Source organism: Garra rufa, chromosome 18 (assembly GCF_049309525.1).
Source record: "Garra rufa chromosome 18, GarRuf1.0, whole genome shotgun sequence".
NCBI classification, from domain to species: Eukaryota; Metazoa; Chordata; class Actinopteri; order Cypriniformes; family Cyprinidae; genus Garra; species Garra rufa.
In genome coordinates this window covers 43,609,648-43,621,973 of record NC_133378.1, presented here as the reverse complement: position 1 = coordinate 43,621,973, position 12,326 = coordinate 43,609,648, and the positions used below count along the sequence as shown (strand labels likewise).

The window sequence follows — 12,326 nt, the reverse complement described above, 5'->3', positions numbered from 1 at the left end:
CTTTATGATAGTTAAGGCAAGATTCAAAGCACTGCACACACTGAAATCCCACAATGCTCTGCGGCTGTACTGATGCAGTGGATGTAGATCATTTTTCTGTGTGTTGTAGGTGCTGGTGTGGCGTTTGGACTCCGCTGAGGTGCCGGTGTGTGTGATAAACACTCACTCTGAGCTGGTGCTGTGTCTGAGCTTTAATGCAGACGGAAGTCTGTTTGCCACGGCCTGCAAAGACAAGAAAATCAGAATCATCGAACCACGGACTGGACGAGTCCTGCAGGTGTGTGTTTGTGTGTGTGTGTTTATGATCACTGATGATAGGGCCTGAGCTTCATACTGTTGCTGTCATGCAGGAGTCTGGCTGTCGCTCTCATAAAGTGTTCAGGGTGTTGTTCCTGTGGGATCTGAAGATGTTGGTGTCCACAGGAAGCTCCTGCTGGAACCAGAGACAGTTTGTCCTGTGGGATCTGGTAACACACACACACTCATGCATATACACACACACACACACACACACACACACACACACACACACACACGTCACGTCACGTGTGTTTAGCGGGTGTGTTATACAGTTGAAGTCAAAAGTTTACATACACCTTGCAGAATCTGCTAAATGTTAATTATTTTACTAAAATAAGAGGGATCTTACAAAATGCATGCTGTTTTTTATTTAGTATTGACCTGAATGAGATATTTCACATAAAAGATGTTTACATATAGTCCACAAAAGAAAAAAAATAGTTGAATTTATAAAAATTACCCCCAGTTTAATACTGTGTTGTTTCCTGAATGATCCACAGCTGTGTTTTTTTGTTTATTGATAGTTGTTGATGAGTCCCTTGTTTGTCTTGAACAGTTAAACTGCTGCTGTTCTTCAGAAAAATCCATTCTTTGGTTTTCCAGCATTTTTGTGTATTTGAACCCTTTCCAACAATGACTGTATGATTTTGAGATCCATCTTTTGACACTGAGGACAACTGAGGGACTCATATGCAACTATTACAGAAGCTTCAAACACTCACTGATGCTCCAGAAGGAAAAAACATGCATTATAAGCCGGGGGTGAAAACTTTTGAACAGAATGGAGATGTGTAAGTTTTTTCTTATTTTGCTTAAATATCATATTTTTTTTTTTCATTTAGTACTGCCCTTTAGAAGCTACAGAAGATAGTTACATGTTTCCCAGAAGAAAAAATAAGTTAAATTTACCCTGACCTTCAAATTTTTAATGCATGTTTTTTCCTTCTGGAGCATCAGTGAGTGTTTGAACCTTCTGTAATAGTTGCATATGAGTCCCTCAGTTGTCCTCAGTGTCAAAAGATGGATCTCAAAATCATACAGTCATTGTTGGAAAGGGTTCAAATACACAACAATGCTGGAAAACCAAAGAATGGATTTTTATGAAGAACAGCAGACAGTTTAACTGTTCAGGACAAACAAGGGACTCAGCAACAACTATCACTAAACAAAATACACAGCTGTGGATCATTCAGGGAACAACACAGTATTAAGAAGTATACAGTATTTCTCTTGTGGACTATATGTAAACATCTTTTATGTGAAATATCTTATTCAGGTCAGTACTAAATAAATAATAACATGCATTTTGTATGATTTCTTGTATTTTAATAAAATTATTAACCTTTTGCAGATTCTGAAAGGGGGGTGTAAACCTATATGGTGTGTGTGTCTGTAGGAGGATCTGTCTGAGCCGTTACTGGAGGAGGATCTGGATGGAGGTTCAGGAGTCATTTTCCCGTTTTATGACGCTGACACACACATGCTGTATCTGGCTGGGAAGGTGTTGAACATTGTCTGTCTGTGTCAGTGTGCCACATGAATATAATGAAGATGTGTGTTTTCTGTGGGATGATCCGTGAGGTGTTCACGTCAGCTAAAGTCTCTCCATCTGTGTCGCAGGGCGACGGCATCATTCGCTATTACGCGGTCAGTGCGGTGAAACCCTACGTTCACTTCCTGTCTGAATACCGCTCTCCGTGTCCTCAGAGAGGCTTGGGTACTCACTCATATAGCGTGATGTTGGCGTGAGCTGCTGTGCTCAGGCTGGAGAGTCAATGCTTCCTGTGTTTAGGTGTGATGCCCAAACGCGGCCTGAACACCAGCGCCTGCGAGATCTTCAGATTCTACCGACTGCTGGCCGTCAAAGACCTGCTGGAGCCGCTCAGCTTCTGTGTGCCACGCAAGGTGACAGTGTGACTGAGAATGTTTGAGGGGGAGGAGCCAATGTGTATGGGAGGAGTCGATGTGTGTGTGTGTGTGTGTGTGGGAGGAGCCCTTATGGATGGGAGGAGCATGTGTGGGTGGGGCTTATGTATTGGAGGAGCCAATAGGTGCGTTTGACTTCATGCGGCGCTGCGCAGACCGATCGGCGGCTGACTTGAAGTAGTGCATGACGGTTAGAAATTTTGTCCGACTTGAACCGGCGCCGACGCCACGTGACGTTCACGTGTGGCATCAAAGTAACGCGAGAGCGTTTCGAGAACAGCCGGCTTGCTCAGCCAGCGCAGCATTTCAGAAGGGACTGCACCAGGCTGTGAAGACGTCACAGCTTCTCATGATTGGCCACATTCACCACATGACGATGATCACACGTGTTTTGTGCTTCAATCCATATAATTGCATAACAAATCAATTTGCATGCCATTTCGTAAATAGTTTACGATCTTTTTACTGATCTTTTTTTCCCTTAAATTCTTTATATTGGATTTGTGCATAAGTTTATTATTGCATTTTTTTTTCATACAGACCACTTATAGTATTCAGCTGCATTAAAGTAGGCAAACGCCACGTGATCTGCCATGTTTGAGGAAGCAACGAGATCCCCAACGTGTCCGACTTGACGGCTCCGTTTTCAGCTCCTCCCCGACTGCTTTCGGCTAATCTCGCCGATCGGTCTGCGCAGCGCAGCATGAGCTCGAACACACCTAATGTGTGTTGGTGGACCTGTGTGGGAGGAGCCAATGCTGTGGGTGGGGGCTGTATGGGAGAAGACCTTATGTATGGGAGGAGCCGTTCTGTGTGGGAGGAGCCCTTTTTGTATGGGAGGAGCCAATGTGTGTGGGAGGAGCCTGTGTGGGTGGGGCTTATGTATTGGAGGAGCCAATGTGTGTTGGTGGACCTGTGTGGGAGGAGCCAATGCGTGTGGGTGGGGGCTGTATGGGAGGAGCTGTTCTGTGTGGGAGGAGCCCTTATGTATGGGAGGAGCCTGTGTGGGTGGGACTTATGTATGGGAGGAGCTTGTGTGGGTGGGGCTTATGTATGGGAGGAGCTTGTGTGGGTGGGGCTTATGTATGGGAGGAGCCGATGTGTGTTGGTGGCCCTGTGTGGGAGGAGCCAATGCGTGTGGGTGGGGACTGTATGGGAGAAGACCTTATGTATGGGAGGAGCCGTTCTGTGTGGGAGGAGCCCTTTTGTATGGGAGGAGCCAATGTGTGTGGGTGGGTCTGTTTGGGAGGAGTCCTTATGTAAGAGAATTTTTGATTAGTAATATGCATTGCTAAGAACTTCATTTGGACAACTTTAAAGGCGATTTTCTCAATATTTAGATTTTCTTGCACTCAGATTCCAGATTTTCAAATAGTAGTATCTCGACCAAATATTGTCCTATCCTAACAAACCATACATTAGTGGAAAACTTATTTATTCATTTAAAAAACATTTCTGACTGGTTTTGTGGTCCAGGGTCACATATGTGCAGGAGGAGCCTGTGTGTGGGAGTGGCTTCTGTGTAACTGTAGCTTTCCCAAAATATAACAAGGTTGTGAAGGTCTGTGATGTGTGTTTTGTTTCTGACAGCAGTCTAAGGCTTTTCAAGAGGACATTTATCCTTTGACCGCAGCCAATGAGCCAGCCATGACCGCAGACGAGTGGCTGATGGGACAGAATAAAGGTGAGTCAGATAAATGACTGAGAGCCTTGTTTCAGAAACCATTTAGTCCATAAAGCTTTACTGAAGTCAAACCTCCTTTTTTGGGCAAATTTCTTTAATTATATTATTTCTTTCTTTAATTATATACAGCTAGTATCCATACTCTGGGTACTAGGTATCCACATTGGCCAGTTCGTAGTTGGTTTGTTTGGTTCTGAAAAATCTGAGCGCTGGATCAGGCTTGTTATTCTTTACAACGTTGACCTTTGTTCATTTTACACTTGTGTGATTCTGTGATGTTTTCAACTGTAAATACAAAGACTGTGTGTTTGAGCAGTTTTCATTAACACTAGATCTAATTTAGGCAATTACATTAAGTTTTATAGGCCAAAGTTACTTTAATTTTAAAATTAACACATTTTTCCTGTGTTAATGTCAATGTTAATGGCATCAGGTGTCCATCCTTTCACTGCAAAAAAGGGCTTATCTTACTTAGTATTTTTGTCTTGTTTCTAGTCAAACTATCAAAAAAATCTTAAATTAAGATGCATTTACTAGATAAGCAAAGTGACATAAGATATTTAGTCTTGTTTTAAGTAAATTGCACTTAATTTAGTTTTTCCCCCCTGGAAACATGCAAGTAAAATTATCGGCCAGAGGGGTAAGTAAAATATTCTTAAATCAGGAGTATTTTACTTTATTGCAATTCATTTTTTTTTTTATGTACATAACAAGACAGGTTACATCCAACAACATAAGCCACATCCACCACAAATAATACAAATAATCAACATAAATAAATATTATACTAGCAACAATATAACAAGAAAAAAACTAAAATAAATAAATAAATAAAAAAAGGACAAAAAGACATCAAATAAAAATACATTTACTTCACTGGCAGATCATTTTATGTATTTTAAGCAAACTGCACTTAATTTAGTTTTCCCCTCTGGAAACAGGATTAAATATCCTAATGTAATTTTGCTTATCCAGTAAATGCATTTTAATTTAAGAAAAATACTAAGTAAGGTAAGCCTTTTTTTGCCGTGTTTGAAACTTAGGTTGGTTTTTTCATATTCTACCATTATATGTGGCCCTGGACCACAAAACCAGTCATAAGGGTCATTATTTGAAATTGAGATTTATACATCATCTAAACGTTGAATTAATAATACAATATTTGGCTGAAATACAACTTTTTGAAAAACTGGAATCTGAGGGTGCAAAAAAATCTGAATATTGGGAAAATCGCCCTTAAATTGTCCAAATGAAGTTCTGAGCTATGCATATTATGTTTTGATATATTTACGGTAGGCAATTTACTAAATATCTTCATGGAACATGATCTTTACTTAATATCCTAATGATTTTTGGCCTAATTTTATTGTTGGCTATTGCTACAAATATACCGTGCTACTTAAGACAGGTTTTGTGCTCCAGAGTCACATATTTAGTGTTTGAGCATAACCAGACACACATGGCTGTGCTTTCTGATTTTTGCGTGATGATAAAATTTGAGTAATTTATTTCAAAATCAGCAACTTGCATCAACATTTTATGTGCCGGACATAGACAGAGCACCTGCACATGAGAAACAATTAAGTATCTGCTGTCATCATTTACTCACACTTAAGTACAAAAAGATTCTGAAATAAAAGCAAATGTTTGGAGTGATTGTTGGTGGGTTGGCTCCTGTAGGGCCGCTGCTGATGTCTCTGAGACCCGCGGCTGAAGCCCTCCGCACCTGCCCGACTGAAACAGACACATCAGCCAATCAGGATGCAGAACAGCCTCCTGACCTCATCGCTGACCTGCGGGACTGGACGGAGGACGACACTCAAAGCCACGACTGGATCTCGTCACGCTTCAGTCTGACAGCCTCAGCACCAGAGACGGAGGTCAGACGCTCGCTGGTGTGCTTTCTCAGGGGTCAGAGGTCAGTGGTAATGCTCTGGTTGTGACTCGCAGGTGCCGCTCCACCAGCAAGAGGAGATTCAGCTTCTGCAGGAGCAGCTCAAGCAGAGAGACCAGAGAATCCGACAGCTGGAGCTGGAGCTCATCAACACACGCAACCACATGAGAGCATCCTTCTGACCACAGCCAATCACAGAGGAGAACATCAGAATGATGCAGACTGCCAACTGTGTGAAAATGATTCATGATGATTCATAATAGAGTTCACACAGGTTTCCAGAGATTTATTTTTGGGCTGAATTATTCCTTTATGGCTCAATACAAGTTGTCCACACACAGCTATAACGATAAACTACACTTTGAGTGTGTTTGACTCTGACAGCCAATCAGAGCTTGACAGAGATTTGACAAATCTTTAGTGCTTATAATAAACAGAATGGTATTGTGTGTCGATGTGGACGCTGGTGTAGTTATCATTATTGGTGTGAATGGGTCTTGTTGCACAGAGGACAAACACGTCTGTGTCTAAAATATTAAATATACTTGTTTTTTCTGTGTCAAACCAAATTACATAAACACCCCAGGCTTAAATTTTTGATTTCTGAGGAAAGATAGACGTGTATAGTGATGAAAGCCAAAATATTAAATGTCATGGATGAATATTTACTGAGTAATCCACTGTTCTGTAGAGGGAAGTCAAAATGGCAAGTTTCGCCTGAAATTACAAGAGGTTAAAAATGACTTCAGAAAGATGGCAGCATCATTATTATGTTATTTTTACACCAAGATTGGTTTGTCTATTAGTCAAATCTGTTGACTTTAGCCATCTTTGTTGCATTATGTGCCAATGGTGACCATTCAAAAATGGGGAAACAGCACTTTTCAAGTTTTTACTCCAAAGTTTGCATGCCTGTAACTCAAGAAGTTTTAAAGATATCTTAATGTCCTTTTAGATTTTGAGTCTTAAAAAACTTTCCTTTTGGCATCTTTATTTTTAAGGCCTTGCATGGTTCAGTTCCAGAGATACTGGAAGTTCAATATGGCTCCAGGGGTAAATCGTTAAATTGTACACATTTTCAGTGGTCAACAACCAAATGTGGGTCAATTTGCAAAAATATGATGATGCTTTTCTTTTAAAGAGGAATGTCTGAAGAAGAAATAATGTTGAAACTATAAATGTATTTAATTTCTTTCTGTCAAAACAGCTGCATTGAACATACCTGTTTGAGTGCCATAAATATTATTTTTCTAAAGTTCACGTGCCTATATTCAAGAAGTATTAAAGATATCACAATATGATTTTAGATTGTAGTTTTTAATAAACTTTTCTTTTGGAATCTTCATTTTTAAGGTCCTGTATGGTTAAATCCCAGAGATTTTGAGATCTCAGGGCAGTTTTATGTTCAAATTGACTATCCTACCATTTTCAGTCAAATTCTTGGTAGTTTCAGAAGCTTTTAAAATGAACAAAATCCCTTCTTCCATTTCTTGACCATTTCAGTGCACTTTTATCACTCAGAAAAAATGTTCTATGCAATTGTTTTGATGGAGGGAAACAAGATACAACACTAACTTAACAATTATTTACTTTTCAGACATTGTTCTTTAAATAAAATCAGTATCAGCTGGATACAGAGTGACTAACATTTGGTTTTCGACCACTGAAATGGGTAACATTCAACAATGGACATGGAGCCTCATTGAGATCCTCATATCTCTGGGACTGGATGATGTAAGGCCTTGAAAATGAAGATTCCAAAAGAAAAGTTCATTACGAACAAGATTAAGAAATATATTCGCGATATCTTTGATACCTCTTGAGTTACGGACACGCAAACTTTGGAAGAATAATATTTATGGCTCAGACAGGTGTGTTCAATGCAGTTGTTTTGACTAAAGGAAACAAGATCTCTAGCTTCAACATTATTTCTTCTTCAGACATTCCTCTTTAAAAAAGATGAAGCATCATATTTTTTCAAACTGACCCACATTTGGTTTCTAACCACTGAAAATGTGTACAATTTAATGATTTGTTCCTGGAGCCATATTGAAATTCCAATATCTCTGGAACCAAATCATACAGGGCCTTAAAAAATTCAGATGCCAAAAGAAGAGTTTCTAAAGACCCAATATCTAAAAGGACATTAAGACATCTTTAAAACTTCTTGAGTTAGAGGCATGCAAACTTAAAGTAAAAACTTGAAAAGTGCTGTTTCCCCATTTTTGAATGGTCACCATTGGCACATAATGCAACAAAGACTGCTAAAGTCAACAGATTTGACTAATAGACAAACCAATCTCTGTGTAAAAATAACATAATAATGATGCTGCCATCTTTCTGAAGTCATTTTTACCCCCCTGACTCTAAATCTCAGGTAAAATTGCCATTTGACCTCCCTCTACAAAATACTGGATTACTCAGTAAATATTCATCCATGACATTTAATATTTTTGCTTTCATCTCTATGCATATCTATCTTTCCTCAGAAAAAATATTAGAGCCTCCGGTTGAGCTGACACGGAATGACCCTGACATACATTTCTAGCGATACCAATCCTTATCATAACTTTCAAAAAATCATTTTAGAGCTTTTAACCCTTTAAATGTCAGTTTGTTTACATAGCACTAGGCTCGTTTCCATTACAGATTTGCGCAAAACTTTGCTGATATTTTATAAATGTTGATTAAAAAGTATTGCCAAATGACGCCATTTCCATTAACCCAAGTCATGCGACTAAAATGTCATTTTTCCCTCTCGTGATAAGTCACGGCAACGGATTTTTGTAGGATTTTTGTTATATTTAATCAAATGTGACCTGTAAATGTGAAAAAAAATTCCCATTGCTGTTTTACGATAGTGTATATATACTGTATATATTCCTTTTTTGAATTACCTAAAAGACCACCTCATGCAAGCGTAAGAACTTTTCTGCGATATATGGGAATTTTTGCGCAATTGGTGCGTTTCCATTAGGCATATTTTAAATTTGCAATTTCATTTTGCACAATTAAAGGGGTAATGGAAATGCAGCAACTGTTTTTTTAATGAAAAAAAGACGTGTATTTAGTGTGTTTTCTATACACTAAATGCTTTGTCATTGTGGAGTATGAGATGTAGATTGATGTGGGGGTATGAATACTTTTGCAAGGCACCGTACATTTAAATAGGTAGCATTCACTTGGGCATTTCGCAGTGCGCTTCTAGAGATCCTCTGAAACCCTCCACCTTCCCCAGCTCCACCTGTATAGATCTGCTATGGGTTATTTTATGCTATTTGTGCAGCAGCAGCATGTCTTAAATACTCACAACACCATATCGCCATATGCTTTAGCAGTAGAAAGTTCTGTCACAAGGGTCAAAGATAAAGTTAGAAACAAGCAAGCACGCTTTTATATTTAAAAAACTTTATTAAACGACTCACGGCCCGTAACACTAAACGATCACTAACAGACAGTCCTGATTGGTCCATGATCATGAGTACAGTACAGTGATTGTGTCCTACTACTATCTACTGCTCTGGATGGCTGTTATTGCTCATTCACAAACAGCAGAAATCAAATCAAATGGATTCATGCACTTACAGAAAGGCGTCTGATGTGCTCAGCTGTGAATCAGCAAGAGGCTTTTCTCCCGCAGCGACTCTAACTCCTCTTCCTCTCTGCTCTTGCTGGATCGTAATATATGATCTGAGAACAGCTCAATTTAACCCTTATGTGGTCCTCATTTTCAAATCACACTCGGGGTTTCCGGGGTCCTTTTTCACCACAGGAAACAAAAGCAATTTTGTAACAAAATAATAGTTAAAAAAAATAATAAAAAATATTTCTCTGTTTATTAAAGTTTTTACTCCACATTTGTTTTTTAAATATATATAAATTAATAAATAAATATTTTTTTAAATGGGTTTTTATACAAAAACTGCTTTTTTATGTAAAATTCACTTTATAAAAGACCCACATGTCTAACTTTCATTCATGGGGATAACATGGATCATTTCACATGGTTTAATGTAAGATTTTTTGCCCATCTCTTGGAAAATCCAGTTTTAAAAGTTAAAAAAAATCACTTTTACCACTAGATGGCTGCAGTGCTCCACTATATGCTATTTGCTGTTTGACCACCTGAAAGATATCTTTTCACAAGTTTTTTTCAGTTGAGTTCATAGCTACATATTATGAAATCACAGTTCTAACAATAAAAATTATAATCATTTTTTGTACTGAAACAAATCAGCTCTATTTCATATTGAGTAGCAGTACAACATGAACATAAGAATGCAGAAACAGCACATTTTTTTTTACTTGACAAATTATAAGAGAGCAGTTTTACCGTCTCACAAATGTATTCCTGTGTGTCCCGTGTATTTCATAATATGTAGAAATGAACTCAACTGAAAAAAACGTGTGAAAAGATATCTTTCAGTTGGTCAAACAGCAAATAACAATAATGGATCTCTGCAGCCATCTAGTGGTAAAATTAATTTTTTTACTTTTTAACCTGGATTTCACTTACACTAAACCATGTGAAATGATCCATGTTATGAAAGTTAGACATGGGTCTTTTATAAAGTGAATTTTACATAAAAAAATTTTTTGTATAAAAACCTATAAAAAAATATTTATTTGTTAATTTATATAAATTTAAAAAATATCTAATTTAAATAAAATTTAAATAAATTCTCAGAAAACTGCAGAAATGTGGAGTAAAAACATTAATAAACAGGAAAATATGTATATATTTTTTAACTATTATTTTGTTACAAAATTGCATTTTGTTGCCTGGGGTCTCCAAAGACCACGAATGTGACATTTTTTTTCACACTAACATAAAATCAAGATATCATTCCATTTTTTTTTTTATTTGTAGATCAAGATAGTGTTGACCGATGTATGAAGTCTCATTTGAACAAAGGAAAAAAAAATTAAATTTTAGCAAATGTCATTTGGGGTCAGAAATACCCCAAAGACTACATAAGGGTTAAGTTAAACACACAAGGAAGTAAAAGCGATGGATTCATCAATGATCGATTGTATCTCGCAGAATTTTTTTTTTAAATTGGCTGGTTTCTACAGTTTCTGATTGATTGATTGATTGATTGATTGATTGATTGTAAACTCGCTTGATTTCGTCGCTCCTCACAGTGTCACATCAAACGAAGATAGAAAATAGAATTGCGATAGAATTTCTCTGAACATGCTAACTGTTGTGTCCAGCGGTGCATAAGCGCTTTGTTGCGTGGAAGACTAGCGGAGAACCAGAGCCGTCGGCCGCGGTGCATTCTGGGTAGACGTACGTGGCGTCTCCTGCTGTTTGGTTTAAAGGTGGCAGTGCCAATCAAAGCTTGACCTTTGACCTTGATACCCTGAGGAGGACTGTAAACGCTACTGAACCGTGTCCGACTCATCTCCGTCGCTTCTTTCTGAGGAAATCTGTACTGTTCTGTAAACTTCCTGTTGCTTTTTAAAGCGTTTCAGTGGTTTGTCACAGTACTAGACGGCGTGTGTGGGTTTCTCGTTAGCAGTCAGTGCAGTTCATTTTCATAGCTGCCCACAGTTGTTTTCCTGTGGTGACGTGTTTCCTATTGAAACAGGAAGTTGGGACACATCAAAGTGCTTGTCCTTCTGAAGGCCGTGTGATTCTCACATGGAAGCCTCGCTCTTGTGCTCGAGCCAAACGCCGGCGTGTCGCGGTTTGACCTCTCTAACAGCTAGCGTGTTCATTCTAAAACGAGCATCACCCCAGAATCAAAAGACTAAACAAGTAAATCACTTTTAACTGTATAAATACCACAAAAAATAAACCAAAAATACAAAACCGTTTAAAAAATATCCAAATAATAGATCAGTATTTTTGTCATGCTACTGTAATGTGAGTGTTTTATCATCATGACACAATGTAAAATATCTTGAGTTTCTAATATAATTTGTTCTGTGTTGCTTGTGATTGTGGGGTGGGATATAAACACAGTTGGTCATAAGTTTACACCCCCTTTACTGAATCAAAATCCTGCACTGAATGTTTATATTCACTTGATTCTTAATACCATGATGATCAGTAAACTTGAGTGTTTGCAGCTCTTCTGATAGTTGTGCTTTAGTCGCTCATTCATTCTCAGTGTGAACAGATGATCTCACGATCATGCAAACACTACTGGGAAGAGCTCGAATGTGCAGAAGATGCTGGAAAACAGAGCAGTTATAATGCTGCCCTCCAAAGGCAAAGTGCAGTAACTACGCTGAACACTGAAACTGAGAAAAATGCCTTTAAAGTTCATAAAGTTCACTCTCCTCATCTCTGAAACGGGACACGATTGAACCAGGAGACTTTGCCACGAGACAAAACAGTTGTCACAAAGTCCATTTTAAGCCTTAACTTAATTTTGACCAAATGTAGTTACTGTGCTTTGCCTTTGGAGGGCAGAATGGTAGAATCTAGGGATGTAATGATATCAAAATCTCACGATGCGATAATATCGCAATATGAAGTCCACGATATGATATTTATTCTGATATTTAAAA

The 12,326-nt window shown here is 38.3% G+C and overlaps 1 protein-coding gene across 1 annotated transcript in view; it reads left to right on the top strand.

Moving 5' to 3' along the window:
* LOC141290719 (coronin-2B-like) overlaps positions 1-5,986 on the top strand; it is an 11,922-nt gene extending 5,936 nt beyond the window's left edge. Inside the window, exons 2-9 of the mRNA XM_073822810.1 lie at positions 110-277; positions 351-467; positions 1,697-1,801; positions 1,921-2,017; positions 2,093-2,205; positions 3,817-3,910; positions 5,591-5,790; positions 5,861-5,986. Coding sequence (XP_073678911.1) covers positions 110-277; positions 351-467; positions 1,697-1,801; positions 1,921-2,017; positions 2,093-2,205; positions 3,817-3,910; positions 5,591-5,790; positions 5,861-5,986 — 1,020 coding nt within the window. The remainder of the gene's footprint in view (positions 1-109; positions 278-350; positions 468-1,696; positions 1,802-1,920; positions 2,018-2,092; positions 2,206-3,816; positions 3,911-5,590; positions 5,791-5,860) is intronic.
* The last annotated feature ends 6,340 nt before the right edge of the window (positions 5,987-12,326 follow it).